The following is a 25,321-nucleotide window of genomic DNA, read 5'->3' on the forward strand; positions in this document are numbered from 1 at the left end:
ATTTCAGTTTTAATACTTACTATCCAGTTTTCCATCTTCTACTATTTGCAGTTGCAATGCTTTTGATTTGGCACTTAGTTCACTGTAAAGTAAATGAAACTAATGTTAGGTCTTTGCAAGCGAGCAGATTTTCCTTTCCACGTAGGTTTTCCCCTTTCCCATTCTGGTTGCCAATACCCTAACTTTTCTTGGCCCACACGAAGCCAGGCAGCGCTAAACCTGCGTGCATCGTATCTTTCTGACCTCAGGTAAGACTGACTAAAGGGATCACAGTCAGAAAACCATGGGCAAAGGAAACTTTGATTTCCTAAGATTTCAGAGGCTTTTCACCTCCCCAGTAGTTGACAAACACTGCCCTTCAAGCTGATATTGGTCCTTAGTCTGACTGCTACACCACAACAGTAAGAGGCTAGTTTTTCCTGGCAGGATCAAATTTGTAAGACAAGATGCTGGAACAGGTCCAATCAACAACCCATTCAAAGCTGTGCGGTATTGTGTGAAAGTAGGAAAGTGTCCTGCAAAAGCAGGATAGATGCAAGTAAATAGATGTAGTTACAGTCTTATGTGAGAAGAGTCAGTATTACTTTTTCAAAATAAGACTCAAGGATGTTGCAAGATAACAAGAGCTAGTTTCTGTGTGACAGAACTGATGTGAACTATTAGCAGAATTACTGGCATATGTGGTACTTCGTAAGATGGACTACACAATAGATACAGACCCTTTCCTCTAATTGAGACAGTGAAGCAAACTGGGTACCTACTGATGAACCTTTGAGTAAAATTTGATTTTATAACCGTCTCAGTCGGTGTACTGCCAAAAAAGCTTAAGGGCACGCACATAGGTATTTTATTTTTTTATGTCTCCATTTCAGGATGGTGTGATCTTGGTTGCAGGTACCCCACTGCCATTAGATGCTGTGGGACACCATCTATGTAGCAGGTTGTAAGCTTTTCTTTGCCGCTACCATCCTCTCCCATACCTCCAAAACTTGAAAGGAAGCACCTTGATGATACTATTGCTGCTCTTCCCATGAAGCTAAAGCAGAGCCTGACACAGTGGTCGGTACACTGGTGTTCAGACTGGTGGGTATTCTCATTTTTGGAGAAAGAAAAGGATGGGGGGTGGGGGGTGGCATGGGGATGAACTTGAAAGAAGGTTTGCAGCCAAATCTTGATCATTTTTCTGTAAAAGTCCCCCAGCTTACCTCATGCACTTCTGAAAAGCAGTGCGGAAAACCCAGCATTATCCCTAGTGTCAAGGCCAAATTCCAGTCAACTTAATCACATCCTGCCTGCCCTCTCTCTGCACTTTTAGTTGGAAAGGGTATTATTCTTACAAACTTCCTGTCTGAAACTGCTGGGAACGTGTCTGCTCTGCAACACCAAGCACGGATGCTGTTCTACCAACAGATGGCTGAAGTGATTCACAGCCCCAGTGGCTGAAGCACTTTAGAGATACTCCAGAATAGAAAGCTGCTACAGAAAGGCATTTTTTCCCCATTCTCACTGTGGAGAAGAAATTGCATCATGTTAATCCTTAAGTCTTGATGGTGATGCAGCACACTGTTACAGAAAAACGTTGTCTGAGCTGTGGCTTTCCACAAAAGCTGTAGGTCCTCGTAACTAAAATCAGACCTTATAAGTCGTTGGACTGTGCATGTCTGTAGGAAGAGAGCTTTCTAGCTGGTTTTCCACTTGACAGCAGGATAAGAACCAGGTGCACATACCTCCCTCAGACAATATAAAAAGGTAAGGCCTTTCGGTGGTGTTCCAATTTTTTCTTTGCTGACTATAGTGATTTCTAATTATTTCCACCCACTGCAGACATGCAGAGAGGTCTGGTGTTCTCCAAGTCCTGTACAACTTGTGATGACCGATCCTGGTGTCTTCCTTTAAATCAAGCAGCCCCTGTCACTTTTCCCCTCAGCTCTTCTGTTTCTGCAGTGCACGCTCCACAACACTGACAGGCGCAGTCCAGCAGACTGCACTGAGGAGGCAGGAAAAGATCTGTGCACTCCACAGACAGACCTCCTTCAAGTTGAGAAGAAGCACACAGAATTGTACACCACTCTTTGAGGAAGAAAGCACTTGGCACAGACAGGCAAAGGTCCAAATACAAGCTCAGTTCCTTGTAAGCTAAGGAACGGATACAGTAGATGTCAGGCTGTGACTAGACAGTGAAGAAAAATGTCACAGGAAAATAAGCAGCATTACTCTCTGAAATATAAGAAATGTAACCAAGAGGAGAGAGGAAAGCTACAGAAAGAATCAGAGAGACTCACTCCACTGTGTGTGAAATGCCTCACACATTAATATCCTGATAGAAAAAAAAAAAGCAAGCAGTATCTACAGTAGGTTGTATGGCAGCATCTCCACCCCATTCCCCTGGGAAGCTGCCTGCCTGTGTGTGTGTGTTTAAAGCCACTAGAGAAACATCCCTCTGGTCCACCCTGCCATCAGTGATTCCCCCTTCTTCAACTCATACAATACAGAAGCTAGCAGATATTTCTGCTCTGCTGCTAGAAAGTGGAAATTAAAATAGTTTTAGAACTGCTCACTTTTGACCTTATACACAGAAGCTGTGTGAATCACTGAATACCGTGCAGGCTGCCCAAAAGTCCCACTTGGCTCTACAGAAAAAAAATCTACAGTTAGTTTTACACTTCCTTTTTAATCACAGCCACCATTCTTTTAGATGGTCAAATTTTTTGCACATTCACATTTGCCACTCAGGGAAGGGAATGGAGAGACATCAGATTTCCTCAAATGCAGTGTTCAAGGTAAAGTGACTTCAAAACCTTGCCAGTGCTTTTTTCTGGCACTGTATGAAAGCACAGGGTGATTTATTATGCCTGTTACTGCTGTCATTTACTAGAACCAGATACCTACCAGCAAAGACCTACAGACCTATTTGATTTCATATGCATGCAGAAGGTAATTAGACATCCTGAGGTCCCTACCAGCTCCAGATTTCTCTAAGGCCACCTGACTGGCTGTATTTCAAAATGCCATTCTTCTTTGAAAAACCTCACATAGTTTAAGTAAAAAAAGATGCTTTACTATAAAAGTATTCTCAGTACATAAGTTACTTACAAGATAAACTCTTCCTTCCAAAAGGGATTTGCAGCATTTTTGGCTACAGAGCTGGAAAACTTCTGCATAGGGTCATTCAACTGAACTATACATGCAAGGTTTGTGCTGCCTGTAAGGGCAAGAAAATAATATCCAGTTATTAATGTTCCATCACCAAGAGGTGCACTTACTAAAAAGAAAGTGAAGAACTCCCTTTCTTAACATACTGTGCTTTGCAACAGACTACTGCAAACACTTTCTCACCTGCCACAAAATAAATTTCTTCCCTCAGTTTGTATACCGTCTACATTAATGGCAATGGTCAAGATTGCATCATTGTCTTATGCACTGTTGTTCTACATAGTGTGAAACATGATAACCCGACTTGAATTCTGGCATGAAGTAAAAAAGTACAGGCATAAATGAATCAAAAAGGATGGGGAGACAGAATGAACAGCAAAGAGCCGGCAGTGTGGGTGTGTGGTGGAGAGGGAGTAAAGTTGCTTTCAGCTGCTTTAAAAAACCCAGAAATTTTCAAAATTCCTACTGGCCACAGTCACAGTGGTTTCTTTGGACATCAAAGCAAGCTTTTTCTGCTAGCCAGTGAATGTTGACAGTGGTGTTAATTAACAATGGCTTTATGGACTGCGGTTTTTAACAAGTTCATGGCATTTTAGAGTACTGGTGCAGAATTATCTCTACCTTGATCTTGGAATTTGATAGCACAGCAAATTGGCATATTAGAGCAGTTATATTGCTGCTCCAAGGGGAAATAGTTTGCACACCGTGTTCCCTTTAAAACAATTTCTTTTGTACAACTTTCACAGCATAAGAAACCATTTCAGTCCCACCAACTGAAAACGTCAAGGAAAGTAGCAAAAAGCTCAGTATCAACTGTGTTAAAAGCAAACAAAAGATATGCTGTCTCCAGTTCTCCAGAAGAATCTAGGCTTATATTTACTATCATCAAGTCTCAGTTGTCCTCTAGTGGTGCATCAGGGCTGGATGAGGCACAGAAGCAGCTTGGGCCTGGCAAGGTTATTAGAGGAGATAAAGCACTGTGTATTTGGGATCCAAGCTAACCCTGGAGTAAGTAGTTTAGCTGCTTTCACAGTGAGCTGAGCCTGAGTTAATGAACCTGGGGTGTTTTTTTGTTAACCCAGCCATATGTCACTGCAGCCTGCTCTGGCTGCCAGCAGCGCTCAGCAGCTTGGGGCAGAAACGCCTGTATAGCTCTGCCTGAAATTACACTGGAGTCACTGACCAACTGATACTGAACAGGGTATTTCAGCATTTCTGCCCCACACACCCTGCTGTATACAGCTAACAATTTTTTCCTTAACAGCAGAAATCACTTTTGCCCTAGATGATACACTGTGGACTGTATAGTACTAAATCTAGGATAATCTTTGTTTACATACACAAACTAAGGAGATAAAAATGTGCATCATCTATAAGCAGAGACCAGTTCTGCTACTGGTTACTCGCCAGCTGAACTAACATATCTATGGGAAAGCCACAAGCTCCTATAAACCATGTCAGCATCCATGGTTTATAGGATGATAATGATCAAGACACATACAACTGCCTCTTCCCAACCCTCAATGCATCTATGCAGGTTAGTCTCAGAGTTGCAACAGGATAATTAATTATTGCGGCAAGACAAGGCCAGGAAAAGGGAAGGGAGTAAAAATTAAAAGGCAGCAAGCCATGTCCAGAAGCTAGCATCTTCCCAGCTACACAGTATTTCCACTGGATTTCAAGTGTAACACCTAAACCCCACTATGAAGCTTTATTTCTCATACGTAGTTCCAAAGCGTTCACACTACCAGAGTTGCTAGGGAACCACCAAAATCTCTCCTTTTAAAACATCAAACGGTGATTTTGCCTCCCAATATCTGGGTTCCCAGAGTACAGCACATTAATTGTCCCCTCTTGCTCTCATTTTCAGGGAGGGGCCAGAGATGTCCCATAAGATGAACTTTCTGTTGTATGCACGTAAAGGTATCTCATGACTTTTAAATGCAGCCCAAATGATTTGCTGTTTTGAAAAATTTAGTTTGCACTACAAAATTGTAGAGTAGTAACGAATTCTGAATGACTTTTCCTGCAAATTATAGTTTCCAGCACAGCTTTATTTATATAGGACATTTCACTGTGAAGAGTTTCAGAACTGCTTTAAAAATAATCTGTTTTTTTAAAAAAACAGTCTGCAGAAAGCTTTAGGGAAATCACTTCCAATGAGAATGACCAAAGCAGCATTATGCAAGAGTCTAGGGCAGAAACATATTATATCTAACTAAAAAAATGAATACAGTAAGTAGGATATATTTATCCAAAACCAGTGCCTTGCCCCATTTAGCAGCCACAAGCTTCCATTGAAAAGACTGTTACAGAATTGTTAGCGACCATAAATAACAGAGCCTCAGATTTGTATTACTGCTGACGAAATCTGCAATATGCTTGCTCATGCCTCAATCAGTGATGGAGGCGTGCTTGCACTTGAAGAAGTCTGAATACTTGCGAGACAGGCTTGGTGCTTCTTTCAAAAAAACAACACTGCAACTTCACTAGGCAGTGACCTCCTTTTTGGCTTCACTCTCCACTTGCAAGAGATACTCCCTCCCCTACCCACCGACATACTTTATTAAGGGGAAAAAATGCCTGACAACAAAACACTACCTTTGAGGAGAGTTTACGATAAATCAGCAAATTACTCAAAAGTAAGAAAAGCAGCTGTAACAATAAGGTAATATCGAACCAAACCAATGTCATCACTAACAGTTAATGGAGAGCTGGATTTCAGCCCCTCATCTTGGGTACACCCAAAGTGGTAACTTCTAGAAATTGAAGCTAAAATCTAGAAAATAACCAAGCAACTTTATAAATTGGTCATTTCAACTTCTTGTCAACAATGATGGATTTGTTTACAAGAAGATCAAGATGTCTAAATGCTCAAATAAACCAACACATACACAGTTTTGTACAAGCATGACTAAGTCTGTTTCTCCGAGTACAGCAATTTCTTACATCTTCTTTTGAGAGAAGGTTGTAACCCAAAGCTTCCAAATTATTTCAGCCACAAGGGGAAAAAAACCCAACCCAACCCAACCTGAAAATGAGCAGCATTGCACGGGCTGTATTACCTGCAGCACTGTGATCAGTTAGGTTTACCGCGATGTTTTTCACCAGCAGTTTGAGTTCATGAGCCCTTGGAGGTTTAGGCGGACTAGTGCCCTGAGGGAGAAGGCTTATGTTGTGTACATTCTGTGAAAAGCAAGCAAAACAAGAGGGATCACACATATGCAAATACAAAGTACTTTTAGTTTCTGTCACGTTGATACAGGGAAGCAGACATGCCATGGGGTGTAACATCAACAGGTAGCCACATGAGAGTTACGACCACAAAGGATTCACTGCCAAAGGCTATGTTGTTTCAAAGAACGCATTCCACTTGTTTCCAATCACTGAATGGTGTTAACTTATTTATTTGTGAGTCATGAACATATAATTAAAACACTAAGCAGAAGGACACTTTTGTCAAAAGATTTAGGTAGGATTAAGACTTACCTGAACCTCCTTTATATCTGTAGGCCTTGTACTCAACACTACAGATGGAGAAACCGAGCTAAAGAGGTTCTTCAAAACATCTCTGAGCGTTTCAGATATTGCACACGTCCCTGCTGCCTGTCCCTAAGAGGAAACAAACAATCACGTTTCTCTAGACTCAGAAGAAAGAAGTTAAGGCAAAACTTAATTTGGTATACTGAAACCACCAAAGCTATCAACCATTTACTTTTTCAGACACAGACATCGTTTATGTTGCCAACAAAATGTTACAAGAGATCATGCAAATAATTACTTAAATTCTTATATTATGCATTAAATGAAAACTAGAAATACACACTGAAAAAGCCACATGCTCTTCTGAGAGTTAGGAAGGCACAGCTATTAGCCACAAAACCAAAAGTTTCATTAACAGTTTATATCTTGTGATGGTGTTTTAAAGTTTTTGTATTGCTTTGCACTCTGAGAGCAGATCAGGTCATCAGATAAGCAGATCGGCACTGTTCCACTGATTTAATGGGAGTTATGCCAGCTTGCAACAGCTGAGAAGAAGCTAATCCTGTGCCACGCTAAAAAAAAAAAAAAATACACTATAGCATCCCTTGGAAGTATTCAACCTTGCTGCAAAGTGCACTGTATGGACAGATACCAGTCATGCTGCTCTGGGGGGACTGACCTGTACGTTTGTCCATTCAGAAATCTCATGGCAGTCTGTGCTTAGCACCACTATCTCTGAAGGATCAGAACAGACCAGATTTTGCTTAGACACACAGCTTCACACAATTAACTGTAAGGTGTATGAAGATGGTGACCCACCCCTGCCCTCCCTGTGCTCCTGGAGAAGCCTGCTTCCCATGTCATGCTCCTCAGAAAGTCTCTTTGCTCAGTTACCTACAGGGAATGGATTTTTAAATTAAGCCATCACAGAAAGGGCAGTCTGATACCCAACTGCTCTGAAGATAGCACAGGAGAAATCTCAGTGAGGTTTCTTTTCTAAAGACAAGACTGAAGAAGGAGACTAAGACCTGACCTAAGCAACAGAAGACCTATCCATCTTTTCTCACCTGATACCACACCTGAGAGACTTCACTATTACAGAGCAAGGCTTTAAAGGAAAGGGAACTGATTGACAGATGCAGATACAGAACAGCTGGAGAATGAAATAATCACATAAAGCAGAAAAAAGGTACCCTTCCGCATGCCGCTGTCTGACGGGAGCTTGCCTATAACCAGCATGCCATGGCCAGCAAACAGGCCCTGCTGCAAAGACAAGGTACACTGGTGACAAGGACACCTGAGTTGCACAGCAGGGAGATCCCACAGGGGACTGAAGGCCTAATCCAAGCAGACAGCTTTGATAATACTACGGCTGTGCACCATCAGCTTTCAGTGCTACCTGACGCACGCTGCTGCAGCCACACAGCACAACTGCGAGGCAGTAACAGCTGAAGTCTCAAACAACAGCATCTCTGCCACCAGGGCAGAGCACAGGCTTTGCTCTGCCACTCTGGACACCCTGCACCACACTCCCCCGTTGCAGACAGCTCTCGGCAGGAGAGGCAATCTGTCATTTCTAAAGCCTCCAGTCCTTTCTCAGGTGTAGAATGATAGCACAATGACTTCTGCACTCCTAAAGGTATGCTTGCAGCTTGCACAACAGGTCAAACAGACTTGGAATAACAGCCCCTTCCCAATTACCCAAGTGTTACAGAAACATTCAGGGTGTTTGATAAAAATCCCAGGAATGCTGTATACAGAAATCCTGTTTCACTGCCTTCTTACCCAAGTGCCCTTTGATGACAGGTCGCTACAGTTCAAAACATGCAACAGCATCGACCAGTTCCACAGAAACTCTTTCATTCACACTGTGCTCCCTCGAACAACCACCAAGGAAAGAGACAGTGACAGATTTCTACAACTTGCAGATAATACTCTTTTACTTTTAAAGTCTAAAGCTATCTAAAGCCTCAGTATCAGAAATTTCATTACTTAATGTTGTTTAAATAAGCAAATAAATCATGGTTAGTTTTCGCTGTTTTGGAGGTAATTTCTCTCCCCTGTCCTTACCTAAACACTGTTTGATGAAAAATATTGTCAAATTCTAAAATCCCAGCTGCCTCTCGCTTGGACATCAACACAATCTGACATTTGCTGTTCATGGTAACAATAGCAACAATAGTCAAGTCATTTGACTTCTACTCATCGGTATTTTCTGATGTTTCCATAGTTATTTGGAAAGGGCTTTCGTTAAAGAGCCTCCTGTCAGCCCAACCTCATTTTTAGCCATCCTTACTTGGAAAGTAATGTTCCATCACAACACCCTCTACAAGGAAAGCCATAATGGCTTAACTGCCACTCAAAAAGGCTTCAACCAACGCATTTTACATGGGCTAGGGGAGTACCGCCAGCTACCGTGGCAGCTTGGGGCACACCAGCACATGAAGGCACCGCATCCAAGCCCTGCCAGTCAGCCAGGTTGTCAAACACAACTCAGGTTCACCCAGCTGTGATCAGCAGAAAACAGGTTATTATTGACTGATGACAAAACCACTGTGTCAACAATCACAATCAAGTAAGGGTATTTATTTGTATGCACAATACTGCTTCCAAAAGAGGAAAAAACAAAACACAAAAGCTGACATTTAAGTTGAGAAGCTGAAGCAATTTCCGAGGTGTAGGCTGCTCACAGGTTTTAGGTCTTTGTTTATTGCCTCCCCCCTTCCCTAAGTGCCAACAGAAACTTTGAAGTCAACATAAAGCCCTTAACTACTAAAAACTTAACAGGCTCATTTTAAGAATGTGGGCAAACCACAACAAGTCGCAACTCCTTTGCAGCTGTGGACTCAGGCATCTCTCAAAAGGCAGGTTGTGAAGTACCAGAGTCATCTGCATTTGTCAGTTAAGTACTTAATGACTGTTCAATATGTGGATAATCAGCATACCATCCCAACACGTGAAGGTCATTCACACTGCTATGCATGCACAGTAAAATCTATATTAAAACACACTTCAAAAGACTCATCTGTCTTTAGTTAGGAGTTTAACATGTTTGTGTACAAAAACCGTGGTAATAAATTATTACATCTGGTACGCTCAGTACTGGTGCTTAGAAGCAGGTCTACCATACAATAAACCTACTTTTTAACGAGGCCTGCACTCAGAAAACCAGCTTCACATAATACAAGCAAGTCTTCACCCACTGTTGTAAGAAAGGCTTAAGTAACCACATCTGTGCCAAAAAAAAATATATCGTGAAGAGCCAAAGGCAGAAGACAGTCTGAGTCATGAGGAAACTCGCTTAGGGGATGTCCCAGTAAAAAAAACCCCCGATGAATCAGTGTTTATATACTAAGATAAAGTGCAATTCCAAAAGCATCAAGACACTTTTAGATCATCCATTGTTTCTTTAAGTAACTGTATTTTTTCATAGCTGTTTCTGAACTATTGTTGCCAGATTTCAAAACCCATTTAAGTTAAGGAAGGGGCAACTTTGTAATTACTTTGATAGGAATACCATTACAGTTGGTTTTTTTAAAATTATTTTAGAAGCACTCTGAGAGAAGGTATTTAGGAACAGACATTTTTCACATATTTGAATTGGGATTAAAAATGTTTGCAAAGTCACTTGTCTGTCAGATTCAGATTTGATTTATCTTTAATGCTTCAGTAACCTTGAGAAATGTTCCTACATTTCAGAGATGTAGGGTTTTGATGGATGAGCCATGGTAGATTTCACTGAGGCAGCTTGACAGCACTGTTGACATGTAACTGCCCCATGCTTCTACCAAAGGCAGCTGACAGAAAGGAACAGGCATTTTTGCTTCAGCTCTTCCAGCTTCACCCGATACCTTTGCTCTAGGCACTTCTACTGCTAAGCTAAAGCATTACACTGGGTTTACCAAAAGGACACAGACCAATCTTCTCTACCATCACAACAAGTAAAACTTACTGACCTCCTGCACTATTGGCTGGATTTCAAAGTTTATTTCATCAGCATTAATGAGGAACCACTCAACTTTGACATCTTCCCCTTTGTCTTTCATGTAGAGCTGAAGCTGTGGACAGGAAAGCAGTTATTAGAGAGCATTCTGGTGTCCTGTAAAGAATTGTAGGTCAAGCTCCATACTAAGGCCCACCAAAGGAAGAATGATACCAGTTTCTGAGTAAGTAAATTCAAAGTGACGGTCTAAGGGGGCAGAAGTTACTTAACCGTTGAGAGTGCATGCCAGTCAAACAAGCGAATTGTTGTTCCATACACAAGCAGCGTACCCAACGTGTTACTTATGCACAGTCTCCTCAAGAGGTGGCTTAATTTATGAATTTATCATTTGTTCCAGAGGGAAACTGTAATATTATGGAATGTTTTGCTGGAGTTAAGCTGAGCTTGTATGCATTTTGCAAACAGGAGGTTCAGCTCAGCTGTGAGATGAGACATAACAAAAGAAAAAAGAGAGAGAACAACACTTAACACTTTACCTGCAAGTGAAGTGGAGACAGTTTCACACTGTACGACTGACCTTCCGCAGCTGCAGGCGAAGTATGTGAGACAGTGACAACAAATTTAACGGAATCTCCCACAACGTTGCAAGAAACCACCTAAAGAAATGAAAGGGGTGGCAGGAGGCAAAGGAAGGGGAAAAAAAATTAGTCTTCAGATGATGACTTGGTAAATGCAAGAAAGGAACTAGAAAAGGAAGGACTTCAAGCTACCAGAACTAAGCTAAATTCCAGAGGTTGGAGATTTCTAAGCAATTTCATTAACATCCCAATGTCCAAAGTACATTCACTTCTAAAAACTGTAGTTCAAGTGTTCACTTCTGGACACAGAATTTAATACCTGGAAGCGCTGGTATTTTCCAAAATTTGTATTGTCATCCAATACAAAAATAACTCCTCATCTGACAAAAGACTCATTTGTGCTTCACATATCTAAATATTAAAAGCTCAAAGATCGCACTTTTGCATAAGGGACACAAAATACCTGCTCCAAACTAAGTAGCCTACCATGGCTTTACCAAACAATATTTGGTTTAGTGATATTCTAAAAACGTGGAACTTTGATATAACCCTGCTGCTGCACAAGAGGATTTTGTCTGAGTAATTCCTGTTCCAGTGGGGTGGAAAGGGGCAGGAGCCTTTAAAAGTTTATTCAAGTCTTTGACCGAACCAAGAAAGGCCCTGAAATTTGGTGACACAGCTAAGTATCTGGGAAAAGTTTTGTATGCTACTTGACTGCAATAGACTTTGTTGAATACACTCCCTCACTTTTCTGAGCACTAATTAACTTGTTATCACACTGAGTTTACAAACACCAAATGTTTTTTCCTCCCTCTCCTCCGCAAACTGACTCAGGTGCTGGACCTGCTGTGCAAAATTCCCGGACTGTGCAGAAAGCACCTCGTGGCACAAGAAAGCCCCAGGCACGTAAGTCAGAAATCACTCATTACACCAGGGAGAGAAGCTCACTTTGCAAACAACTTTGCTGGTTGAAGACAGCTGCTTGTCACTGTCCCTCTGTAGTTACCGTCCCCACAGCTCCACTGTTGGAAAGGATAGCTGAGCCCTCCTTAGACTGACTCAGGCAAAGCTAACCAGGTTAATGCAATGCACAGACAAATAATTCGCCAAGATTTGTTTGACGGAAACAGTATTCATGCTGTTAAATTATATTTGCACACTTATTGCTTCACTTACGGGCACTGGAATAGAAGCTGAAGGCTTTAAAATTAATCATGTACCTTCCAGAAGATCCTTATCAGTCTCTCCTTAAATGTATTTCATCTCCCTCGGCTCTATAGCACACATTTTAAGAAGGATCAGAGCATTATCAAGGGCTTCAGAGCACATCCATTAAGGTAGAGACTTAATTACAAAGGAGCAGGGGGAGGGGATGGACAACAAATAAAAATCCCAACCACACCCACAAGCAACAAGATTTGCCTTTTCAGGTTTGTCTTCTGCAAATTACAGTTCAGAAGTGGACAAAGCAGTTTCCCTCACTCTCCCCTTCCACAAGGTCTAAATTCCTTTGGAAGTGATTTCTGACCCTTAATTCCACATAATCAACACAAACACCCACTACTATGATACAACATAAAGAATTTTTAATCATTTTTAAAAGGTAACAAGACCAAAGAGCCTAGGCTGCTTATTTTACTTGTAGTTGAGTTGAAACACAGAATCACAATCACTCCTTTCATTCACAAGGATGGATTGGCATGGTTGTTCTTTTAAGACTTGAAAAATTAATAGGTTCTTCCCTCTTTTTCAAGGGCAGAGGAGGGAAAAGGACAGGCCTGATGCAAAAGCCCTTGACAATTGCATGCCCTAAATGCAGTGGTTTCTCATCCACGCGCATTTCACTCACACATGCATAAGTAGTTCAGTGCATTCAGAACAAGTTGGACTTGCTGTATATGCGATGTGGACCCATTTATCTGGAATTTCTGGATGTCTAAGAGCCAGGTTGCCAAGTACACAGTTGTTTTCTGTTTAAACAAAAAGAGTGTGGCAGGAGAGTTGGTAGATAAGTTCACGTGCCTCTTTTTTCCTAATCATGTTTACTTCTAAGTGAAGGATGGAAACAAACACTGCAGGTGCTGGAAATTTCACTCTTCTTTCTACACCTTGTCAAGAGATGCTAAATCTATTTTTTCTGTATTTGTACCTTTACTTTAGGAGTCCAAACCAGTAGGGTTTGGGCTTTTAGTCTGCTTGATTAATTTATTTTCTGCCAAAATTATCTACCAATTCTACTTCCCTCCTCCCCTCAGTTTCATTAAAATAACTATGGTCTTCAGGTACAGAAGTCTGTTAATTTTTAATCCAGTCAGAAAAAGGTATGGGGTTCTACATTTGCTAATGAAAAATCATATGTCTTCATATCAGGTGAATCCCTTTGTTCTGGGAGTGGGATAGATTATGCAGTCAGAATACTGACAGAAGCAGAATTCCAGAATAGAATTTGAAGAGAAAGTGATTTGGTTTTCATCTAAGATGCTGCCACAAGTGGTGAGAAGTTGATTAAAGATAACACAACTGTCACTTCCCTTTTTAAGTGACATTCCTCTAGAAGTGTAACGGATGATTTTGACAGACCAGAGGAGAAATATGTAGGCCATTTTCCCCAGAATAGCCACATGAAGAAAAATACTGAAGCCTCCTGTGCTATGCTCCTCTTCCTCCATGCCCCCATTCAACCTGCTTCCTCAAATTGATTTTCTCTGCACAGATGATGAGCAGCAGAAGGGAGGGTCAGGCAAAGCACCACTTTCTGGTTGACAAGGGAGAGAAAGAGGAAGGATAGAAGTTCACAAGAAAACAGTAGCATGTGGGCTGATCGGAAGAGAATTGCTCTTCAACTTCATTTATCTTCCCCATCTCTCTCTCCCACTCCTCCTTAACAGGGACACCCCTATTCATCAACACTTTGTGTTTCAGAGTCTAGAAAACTTGTCATTTTTACAACAAATTGCTTTTTAAAAATTAAGCCCTTGCACCACCGCACAGCAGCTGTGGCCAGCTAATTCTGGACTCCCAGAGGAGTCACAACCTAGCTCTCTTTTGTTATCCTACATCTGGACGAGACCTCCTAAATCAGCAGAAATAGGGTGAGATGAAACAGCAGCACAAAGCAACCAGGTCTCTTGTACCAGCAGGACCAAGGCATTTTCTCCCTCCAGCACCTCCATAGCTTTAGCTTCCCCCGGCACAAACATCCCATTCACCAGCTAAGGAAGGTCTCTCCATGAACTTGGGGGATCTCCCACAGAAGGGATTCCCAGCTCTTCCTCAAGTAAGCTGTGCCCCTGCTCCTCCTCAGCACTCCACCACCCCTCCTCACACTCAGCTGACTCCTGGCACTTGATCACCCCCACGCCAGGGTTATTCTTGCTATCACCTCAACACCCTCCAACCGCCCCCCTTCGCCTGCCTCCATCCCTGACTGCACTAGCCTACAATGTGGGTGAGCTGCTGTGGCAAAACTCCTTGAATTCCTTGACCTGGCTGGGCTCTGTTCCCCATCTGCCCAACACAGGCACCTGGCTCCAACGAGCTGCAGATGCTGTAACACACCTTCCTTATATGTACCTAAAATTGTTAGTACAATTATCCTAAAAAAAAAATAATTCTGCACGAACAAAGGAGACTGAAAAAGCACTACAGTTAGGCAAATATTTTTCTCAAGAAAAAGTGTTCAAACTTGTCTACCCACAGCTGCGAAAGCCCTTCCTCCTGCTTTGCCTGCCCCCTGTATATCTTGATGTTTTCCCTTTGTGGTTCCTCTGGATAGAGCTGCAAAATTTCAGTTTCTTTCCTTCCTGAAGTAGCAGTGGAAGCCGTTTCATCTCAAGGAGCACCACAATGGCTCTGCTCCTGACACGTGGTGTCCCCTTCTCCTTGAGGTCTCCGTTTTGGCACTGGCACCCCACTGATCTGTGCATTACACATGGCCTTTTCACTACTCCTTCCTCCCCCTTCCACACGCCACAGCAGGTTTTGTCCCATGGCCAAGGGAGGGTGAAGGGCCACGGCGTCAGGGGGAAGTTCTCACAGCCCTACCAGAGAAGGTCTTCTTCACCCTCCCCAGGCCACAACCACACCACATGCATGTGTATAACCCTCAGCATTATAAGCCTTGATTCCTTTTTTTCTGGAAGGAAATTAGTTTTACTGCATTTGGTATTTATTTCCAGAAAGAACAAGTTACTTGAGGTTACTCAATAGTATTCAAGTAATACAAATCTTTTCACAAGAAAATTAGTATACTCCGTGAGTCAGCCACACAGTGAAAGCTGCCTTGATCTCAACTACATGGATCAGTATGCTATTAGATTTTTCCCACATTTGGGAGTACTGCTCTGAGAAGGAGAAGGCTCTTTTTTTGGCATGGAAAACTTATCTTGTCAATGGCCACACAGACAGTTTGTGTGCTCAGCTTAAAACCTCACCATAAGAAAATTCAGAAGAAGAATTACATGATCTTCCTTGGTTACCAGAGCCTATTGCATCAACTTTTTGAGGGGGTTTCTCTAGCTTCTCCACCATTCCCTCTTTACCCAAGCAGTTTACCAGTGACGCAGACCACAGGGAAGAAGACAAATGCAACATCTAACTCTGCCACAGCTAGGGGCAGATTTTTAGAAGCCAGTATCAATGCGAATTTGCCAGCAAATATAATGACATAACCATAGACCAGTTTTAAAAAACAATGGTAAACACCAGGGTGAAGCAGGGTGAGTGATGGAATGAGTACAGGGGAGAGAGAGTTACCACGTCAGCAACAACAAAGCAGAAACTGATAAAATGTGAATGTATCCACTCCTTTGAGATCCATATACGTACAAGTTCAAAGAATTGGAAAAAAGGGGAGGGAGGATAAAACAAGTAGCGAGTACAAAGAGACAGGACAGAAAGAATTTTCAATATGTCTAACAAGTTCAGTGAATATCAAATGGTGCGAGGATCGAAAGCAATACTTACTTTTAAGAAGGGGGAAAATAAATAAATACCAAAAATAGACTTGCTAGTTTGGTCTCACTAACACACAAGCCTTTACAAACCATTTGAGAGACAGCATAGTGAAGATATGGAGACCAACAGAAGACAATAACACATAGGAGAGGTTTGCCAGTTTGTGCTACAGCAGCTTGGAGAGAAAAACACAGGCACGTCATGCCATTGGGGTGCTAAGGCATCCCTGACCACTGTACCAAGCTGGCAGATGTGGCACAAGCCTACAGGAGGCCCACCCACAACTGCAGTAGCAGCAGGAAGACAGGCAGGCTACCTGGCAGGGCCAAACCCAGTATTATTTCCACTGAAGCAAACAAATCCCCGGTCTGATGTCTTCCTTCAACAAGACGCTCAGTTCTTAAGTAGGTTAGATCCATTATCTTGTCTTGTCTATTTTAGTAGGGCCACCCCACTGATAATTAAGCTTATACTTCACCATTCCCATGTTAAGGTGAATGGAGATGTGCTTGAAAGTAAAAGGACAGTACAGTGAACAAGGGAGGTGAAAGCTGGAGGCAACTTACAAAGGAGCCTGTCAGGCACACAACCTATTGTGTGGTTAACATCCAAAACCCCTCAGGAGAAATCTGAAAGTAAGAGTGATGCTGAGGAAAGCAAGCTGGGAAGCAGTAATATAAAGGAAGATTAGGGCATCACAGAAAAGCTGAAAGACCTTGAAGACTAGAAGATAAATGCAATTCAAAGTACAGAACATGTGTGTATGAGAATTAACAAATCCTGCTTAGGCAGAGAGCAGCTTATCACCGGGAGAACACCAAGGGAAGAGCGAACTGGATACATTGTCAGTCACAGCACCAAGCAGCCATGGGAGAGGCAGATTGGAAGCCTAAAACACATCAAGTACTTTCAGGGACACAAAGAAGCAGTAATCTCCTTGCATGGTGAGACCTCACCTGCAAAGCCGGGTGTCACTTCAGCCACCAAGTTCGAGAAAATGGATTTAACTGGAGCTGCTGCAAAGAATGGGTGCACAGAATTGACTTACAAGGTACGACAACATTGTGAAAGGAGACTTAAGGAACAACTTACTTAGCCAAGCTAAACAAAGGCTGGAAGGAAATATAATTCCTTCCCAATATATTTACTGACAGCAAGCAGCATGGAAGAAAAGTAAATACATTAAGAATAAAGGATTATATGAATATAGAAACAAAACAAAAAAAACCACCAAGAAAAAAAAAACCTGCATGGGCCATGATTCCACCTAGTCTTGTAAAAAAAAAACCCTGACATTAAAGCAGCAAAGCTCTGGGACTGCTTTTCAAGCACAAAAGGGAGCTAGAAGACAATAGGAACTGCACATGGTGGTCAGGGCAGCTCCCCCGACCAAAAATAATCAGAAATAACATATGTACATAACCAGGAATGATCCCAGTTAGTACTGGAGCGGTTACAATGAGAATCCAGTCTTTCCCGAAGCAGAAAGCAGCCTTTGCTGCAAAACGTCTCTACCTGCTTCAAAGCAACTGGAACTGGAAGCCGCGACGCCCCAGTGTGGCACAAACACAGGCTGCCAGCTCACAGCAGGGTGGCTGCAGACAAAGTGATGCCAAGCTGAAGCTACGACAGCTGTGTGGGTGAATAAGGCCTCTTCAGGCATGCTGCACAGCTCAGCAGAAAACAGGACCTCTCACAAGCCTGCAAAACAGTCCCCCTTTCTCTCCACCATTCCCCTCAGCCAGATTCACAGAATCATAGAATCATTTACGTTGGAAAAGGCCTTTAAGATCATCAAGTTCAACCGTAAACCTAACACTGCCAAGTCCACCAAACCCATTCCTGGAGCAACTCAGGGCAGAACGCATCTCTAGAGACACCTACACGCTTGTCTGAAGTCTCACAGAAAAATTAATGAAGCTTTCATATTTACTGTTGCATGTTGTGATCCACGACAGTCATTCCTTGTATAGAAACATATTATCACATATTAAAGTAATGGTACTCTAAGGGCATTTAACCCTTTTCTACTTAAGCATGAAGCAGGAAAAGAAGGGAGACTTCTGTTGTAGCCTGCTCTGTTCAAAACCCTCTGTGCCAAGTCCCCAACAAGAGAATCATCTTTTGTTGCCTTTTTTGTTGTGAAGTTCAAAGCCTCTGGAAACAGACTGCAGTAATGGAAAGGCCGGCAGAATTAGCTAAGAATATTCCTAATGTTTACTTTATTAAAACAAAACCACCAACACCACACAATGAAAACAGGCCACTTCATTCTATATGTTTAGGCTCTGGCCCAAAATTGGAGTGAAGGCGATGTATAAATAGAGGCTTTGTCAAGAAGCAGTGTGGTGTAACCTTCAGCCACAGAGAGCTCTGTCCCTAGCACAACAGCACTGGCAAAGCTGACAATCAGTGGCTTCCCCAACCATGTCTGCAGCACTGCACTGTGAAGTGTACAACAGTTTTACAACTTCCAGCTTTCTTAAGGCAAGGACAGTATGTATATACCTAAGGATTACAAGTGTTACCCTGTGTCCTGGTCATAAACAGGGCTGTCAGAAGTAACATCGTAATTACAGTCTGGCTGGCAATGCCGTATTGTTTCATAGCAAGACTTCCCGGGCAGGAGGCTTGCTCCCAGCACCAGGCAGGCTCGTCACCTGGCAGTGCTCCATGGCCCAGCATTCAAGAGGACAGAGGACCACCCACCACAAAAGACATACCACAGGGCTCTATAAGCATACAGCTGCGTTGAAGTATTACATATCCCATGTTTACTGCTATTTTGATTTCTCACCCTCAATCCTCCACTTCCTTTGATGACCACAACCTCTCTGATGCAAGGTCAAATACATATTTGAAACAACATGCAATAAATCAAGCCCTGGCTGCTGAACCAAGGTACCTATATGCTCTTGCCATACAGATTACAAGTAAAGCAGCATGTTGAACCGGTTGCAGGAAAAGAGGCTTGTGCCAGCTGATGCCTCAGGCATGGGCAGAGCTCTGTGGGATGCTACAACACTGATAAACATGCAGCATATGGTCGCAAACTACATTCAGAGCCAGTTGCACCAGCAGTGAGTTACAAACATGCATCAGAAGTTTGGGTTTGGACAAGCTGCAGAGATATTTCAATTTCATGTGCAAAGATTAAGAGTTTGAAGAGTAAGGGCAGGGGGAAGAAAACACCACAAAAACACCACCTTTGGACCCTTGGTATTACTTGAGGAATATGTAAAAGAGACAATTACTATATGAGAGGACTCCTGAGGTGTTTAGAGAAAGGTATACACTTAAGGAAGGAGGGAAAGTAGCTACCAGAGTGCCACTCTAAGGTTATTGTATACTGCAATCCAAACAAATACTCAGGTTGTATCTTAACTGAAGGAGTGAGAATAATTCAGAGAAATTTTTCCAGCAGCTGTGCAAAAGATTATGGAAATGGGTTTTGGGACAGTTCAGAACAACCCAGTTTACATAAGCAAACATGTTTTAATCAGATACAGTTTTATATGTGCTTATATTGGTTTAAGCTGCTGCAAAACCGCATTAGATTGTTGGCTACAGTATAACAGCTCAATTAACATACTGAAATGGCTCAAGCCAAAGCCAGCCAAGGACCAGAGACTGTACAAGGGAGGGTGCTGGATTGCAAAGCCACAGGTAAAGGAGCGCAAGAAAACAGCCCTACAGCAGGGAGCAGTTCCTCAGGCTGAGGCTGCTGTGGAGCCAGCACTTGATACCTTCTGCTGCCACAGCAGGTTAAGGTGCCCATGGGGTGCAGCGGGCACTAAAATACCTTGCTGCTACAGCAGCTGTTGGAATCTACAGTTAAACAACACAGAAGTTAGCTGAGGACTGCAGCAGAGACATTCCCAGCGGTACAACAGAACTTTAGGAAAATCCAGGACTGCAGTGTTGTGCCTTGGTTCTAGCATGCCAGCAAGACGAAAGCAGGTTTTAGCCTTGAGATGCTGCTCTCATCGCGGTCTAGCCACAGGCAGCACTCAGCACAGAGCTGGCCCTGAATTTCGACACTGACCAGGGGCAGCCAGCAGATCAAAACCTCCTGGTCATCTCCCATGCAAACACATTTGCAGCCGTTCCAGCAACATTTTAGACACGCACTGCAAGATACATGGGTTTTGTCCTGTTAATTGCTGACTTTTATTTGTAGCAGATCTCCCTTGGTTGCTGGCTTCACACATTATGCAGCACACCACTTTTTAGGCCTAGCAGTACCCTCTCCTTATAATTTCCCACCGTGGTGTCTTCTAGTGGCACAGAGTAACACTAGCGGCAACTCTACGGCCCTACCAACTCCAGTCTCTCTAGCCGCACTGCTGGGGTGCAGGGTGGAGAGGAAGAGAGAGAGAACAAGTGCACAACTTTACTTCTTGGCAATACCCAGCTGCCACCAATCAGGGTGTGCCTGTAAGTTGTGTATCAGGCAGATAAGCATGCATAGGTTTCAAAGGAATCATAGTAGAGCTGCTTAACACCTAAATTCGACAAGCAAACCAAAATAACAAAGCAAAACTGTAAGAAAAGCATTAGGCTAATTCGATACAGGTGCCTAAAGCTGAGCCTCAGTTCAGGTGTGACTAGTAGTTATAGACACTAGAATGAATATGCAGAAGCTGTCATGGCTAATAAGCATACAAACTTTTTTTTCCCCTTTTAATGCATTTTTCCTCTGTTCCAAGAGCCACATTCTGCCTTATCTTAATTTTCCATGTACTAAACCACTTCCGAGTATGTAGGGTGGGAGAGGAAGAAAGAGACCATTCACTCCCCACTGAACACTGGATTCAGTAGAGTCAAGACTTCACTCTCAGGACTTTGCCCCTGTTCCATCGATCCTTACCCAACTCAAAGCAAACTTGTAATCAGCCCCGCAAACAGCAAAAGGCAAAGATGTTTTCCTGTCCCAGAGGAGAATTATCACTTTCCTTCTTCATGGAGTCTCCACCCCACACTTCAGCAACAGGATGAGGAACCATTGTACCAATCATGGGGGTGGGGGGAGAAGGCTGCTCTATGAGTACACTGAAGGCGTACCTATAAACCTGGCATCACACTCGTTATTGTTCATGTGGTAGAAGCTTTGGAGCCCATTCTGCTCATGATTTGCAAAAGCAGTGAATCAATGCAAAGAGTCTGCACAGGTTCATTAGAGAGGCAGCCGCTTACCAGTGTTGACAAACTTTGATCAAGGGTACAGAAGTACTGGCAAATAAAACTCCCACTGATGCTAATAAGAGAAGTTAACATTTCCTGCCCAAAAAGTAAAACAAAACCATGCAACTGAAACAAAACAAAACTTTACCTTCTCTTGAGCTGACTTTACAATACTAACAACTTGTTTAACTTCTAGCTCAAGTGGTTCTGGTGGGTCATCTTCCTCAAATGTAAGCAACAGTGAATCCTAAGAAAGAAGAAAAAAAGAAGCATCATTAGGTGACGAACACACTGCTTGAAAACAAGTGATAAAACAGCGCTGCCAGTGAAGTTCCTGGAAGAACCGGAGACAGAATTGCAAATGTATGTTAACATTTGTATGTATTAATTGCATGACACCTCACTACATAATACAGGGTAGAGCCTGAAAACCTATACTTAAGACATAACTATGCGCCTAATCATGTCATCTTTCTCTGTAGCAGACTATCAAGGTACCCAGCACAGTGCAGAGTGAAGCCCGTGAGCAGCGACAGAGTTCAGTGAAACTGCTCTTCTTGAGTAAGGATTAATCAGTGCTGTAGTTTTAAAAGGTGGTTTTGGTCTGACCTAGGCTATGCTGAAACTGAGAAACCCCAAATATCATCTTGCAGAAGAGAGGAAAGAAGCCACCCCCTCCCCAGTCCTTCGTTGTGTATGACAGCAGGCAGTGATGACAGCTACTCAGTCTTCACATAGACAGCAAGGAAAAGATGGCGTATACCTGTTTTGGCAGTGAGGTAACACTTTCAGAGGCATCAGCACTTGCATTCTTCACCTGCTACCCACACCAAGTGGTCATTGCCACTTCCCTCGTCACCCGAGGTTGTTTTGCTCGCAGGAATTTCTTTAGCTGTGGGCTGCTGACATAGTTTTGGAAGCCTGACAGCGGGAGCAACGCCACGCTGCAGTGCCAGGCAGTGAACGCATGGCAAGAGATGGCTCCAGCTGTTCGCCTGGGGAGGGAGGGTGCACATGCCCCAGTCAAAGTGGCTTTGGTCTCTGGTCTGGGACAGGAAGCTGCCGCTGTTTTCTAGTTACTTTCAGTTCCTAGCACCTGTATCCAAGTTGTCTGGGCTCTCCTCTTCCACAAGCACAAGACAAACTTCTGATTCTCAGCACAACCCATGCTGCTTTTCTCAGCTGCACTATGCAACTTGAAAGGGCAGAAAAGGCATTTTCTTTCCACAGCTCTAACTTGTTGTAAGGTCTGGAAAGCATTAACCTGCTTTCCTTATCTTTCACACACACGCGTTGCCCCACTCTTCCTTCTCGCCCAGGCTGCCCCCTGACAAGTAAGAAGAAAGCACTCTGGGGCCGCCAAAGGAACCTCCTAGACCCAGGGAGGGGGCTGTCCGCAAATGCAGAGGCCTGGGTACGTGCTGTTTCCTAGATAGTTTAGCCTCAGCGTTTTCCACGGACACAACAACGGTTCAGTCCTCAGGACCAGGGAATCAGGTTGCCATGGTCTCACCTAACCTCCTTGCCTCTTAGGTCCGGGCATACCATTGCAAACCGATGAGCAGGATGCCAGGCTGTGCCCTTCACAAGAAGGGCGGGACGGGATGGGAAGGGAGGGGGTGCCACATTCTGTGCACCTTACCTGACTTGGGTTTAAAGCAAGCCGACCAAACCTGAGATGCCCACCATCCCACCGCTGTCTGGAGAACACCAGCCCTCGGCGTCACACCGAGCCTGGCCCAAGAGAACATGAAGGAGCCCAGCTCTGGCAGCCACTTGCTGAGGGACCGACCGAAGGCCGGGAAGTTTCTGTCGTTTCCATCTGCCCGCACCTGAGCGATGTCACCGGCTGCCTGGGCCAGGGTCACAGCTGCCCCCCCTGCCTTCCCTGCTCCCACTCGTGCACCCGCTCCCTGCCCCCAGCCAGGCCCTTCCTGCAAATTCCTGCCAAGCCACCACCAAATGTATACATACGGATATACACATTCACACGGAAACACATCTGTGCACACACGCGCACGTATATATGCGCACATACACACACACACACCGCCCTATGCACAGGAGAGGCTGTAACACAGAGGCAGGCGCTGTCCTGGCAGCGCCCCGACAGATCTGTGGAGCCAGTCCCAGTGCCCCCCCGCCGCCCCCCGCCCCGGGCGGGGAGAGCCCCCGCCGGCACAGGGGCACACGCCACCCTCGCCCGCCGCGGCCCGGCCCGGCCCGGTCGGACGCCCCACGGCCGGGAGGGCCCCGGCTCCAGCCCCGGCCCGGCGGGCGCGGAGGAGCGGCCGGCGGCGGCGCCCGGAGCGCCCCGGCCGGGCCCTGCGGCGGGGCTGCCCCGCTCCCCTCCCGCCCGCCGCCCTCAGCTCCGTCCCCGGCACTCACCGCCCGCGTCGCCGCCTCGGCGCTGAGCGCCGCCACCCAGGCTCGCCGCCACTGCCGCCGCCAGCTGCCCAGCGACAGCGCCCAGGCCAGCACCGAGCCGCCCTCCTCCAGCAGCTCGTCCCGCCGCGGCGCCGGCGGCAGCGGTGGCGGCGGCCGGCCCCGCCGCAGGGCCAGCAGCGCATACTGCACCAGGTAGACGGCCAGAGTGGCCAGCGCCGCCACGAAGAGGGCGACCAGCGCGCACCAGCGCAGCTCGGCCAGCCCGCCCGCCAGCCACGCCATGGCTGACCATAATGGGAGCCGCGCTACCGGCCCCCAGCAAGGCGCGCACGGCGGCGGGGCCGGGCAGCGGCGACCGCAGCCCGCACAGGGCCCGAGCCGGGAGCGGCGGCACGGACCGGCCCCCTGCCCGGGGACGCGCCGCGCCGCACCGCCCGCCCACGGCGCAGTCACCGCCCGGCCCGCCCCCGCCGGCGGGGCGCCCAGGGGAGGCCCGGCCCCGACCCGGCCGCGGCCCCGGCCCCCGCCCCTGCCCGGCGCTACCGGCGTAGGCGGCGGCGCGGCGGCCCGGGATCGCGGCGCGGGGCGCTCAGGCGGCGGCTTCCCCGGCGTTCCGCAGCATTGCGGGGTGGGGGGGGCGCCCCGGGCCGCGGCAGCGGGGACGGCGGGGCTCGGGGTGCCTGCCCGGGGCGCGGGCTGCGGCCGGGACAGCTGCCGCCGGGCGGCTCCGTGTGCGCCCGCGTCCGGCGCTTCCCGCAGGGACCGCTGGCAGCCCCGGGCGGTGCTGCGAGCCCCGCGGGGCGAGGGGAGCGCCTCCGGGGACGGGCAGGACGGGGCGTTGCAGTGGAGGCAGTGGGGCGGGAGAGGCAGTGGGGCAGGAAAGGCGTTTGCAGTGCCAGGGAAGGCGCAGGTGTCAAACTCATCGTTTTTCTTGTTTTTCTTCCGACAAAGGGTTTCCCCTGACATCAGTAGGTTTTACTGATGTCGTTTGCACACTAAGCAACAACAGCAAATGAAAAGTCATGTGAAGAGCCCTTCACATCTTTGCACTCAATACAAGTGTTAATGCCTGCCTGTGGGCAGTGGGAGTCAGTTACAAAACAGGCCTTAACCCCCCACCCCCCCAAAAAATATAAAAAAATCAGATAATCTTCCCGTTCAATAGGCTGAGGCATACTCACCTAGTTTATGTCGGAATTGCAAAGCCCAGCGGATAAAGCGGCCACGCTGCCCCTCACAGCAAGCGAGCGTTTTGTGAAGGCACCCCTTTGCCTGACAGGGCGCCCACACTTGTGGGTCTGCGCTCGCGCCCCTGCGCACCCCTCCACAGCACCGCGGGACAGCAGGAGGTTACAAGGCGATTTATTTCTCTCTCTGCTTCCCATCAAAGGGCGAACGCAAGCTTCCCTTTTCTTCCTGGTGCCTCCTCACCTCCTCTGCCCAGGATGTCAAACTCACTGCAAGGAGAAGAAAACCAGTTCTGTGCTTCATTGCGATCTGGGGCCTGGAGCCTAAATACGGAGCTGATGCTGCACACCATGCTGAGTGGCTGGTGTTATCAGTAGGAGGTTTGCGATAAAGGGGAGGACATTATCTTTTGATAGTAAATAAAAGTCTCATCAGTCTTGAATTCTGT

The 25,321-nt window shown here is 45.5% G+C and overlaps 1 protein-coding gene across 2 annotated transcripts in view; it reads right to left on the bottom strand.

The window, feature by feature from the left end:
* C2CD2 (C2 calcium dependent domain containing 2) overlaps nt 1–24,122 on the bottom strand; it is a 42,471-nt gene extending 18,349 nt beyond the window's left edge. The window contains exons 1-8 of one of the 2 annotated variants that reach the window (XM_055703402.1): nt 23,686–24,120; nt 21,446–21,544; nt 11,116–11,235; nt 10,593–10,694; nt 6,643–6,765; nt 6,219–6,339; nt 3,094–3,202; nt 21–82 (exon numbers count right to left, since the gene is read on the bottom strand). In XM_055703402.1, coding sequence (XP_055559377.1) covers nt 21–82; nt 3,094–3,202; nt 6,219–6,339; nt 6,643–6,765; nt 10,593–10,694; nt 11,116–11,235; nt 21,446–21,544; nt 23,686–23,967 — 1,018 coding nt within the window. In that variant the 5' untranslated portion in view covers nt 23,968–24,120. Of the gene's footprint in view, nt 1–20; nt 83–3,093; nt 3,203–6,218; nt 6,340–6,642; nt 6,766–10,592; nt 10,695–11,115; nt 11,236–21,445; nt 21,545–23,685 lie in introns of both variants that reach the window. The other variant, XM_055703403.1, reaches the window with a different exon arrangement.
* Nucleotides 24,123–25,321: the final 1,199 nt, after the last annotated feature.

The sequence above is a fragment of the Falco cherrug genome, chromosome 2, assembly GCF_023634085.1.
Source record: "Falco cherrug isolate bFalChe1 chromosome 2, bFalChe1.pri, whole genome shotgun sequence".
In the NCBI taxonomy this organism is placed as follows: domain Eukaryota; kingdom Metazoa; phylum Chordata; class Aves; order Falconiformes; family Falconidae; genus Falco; species Falco cherrug.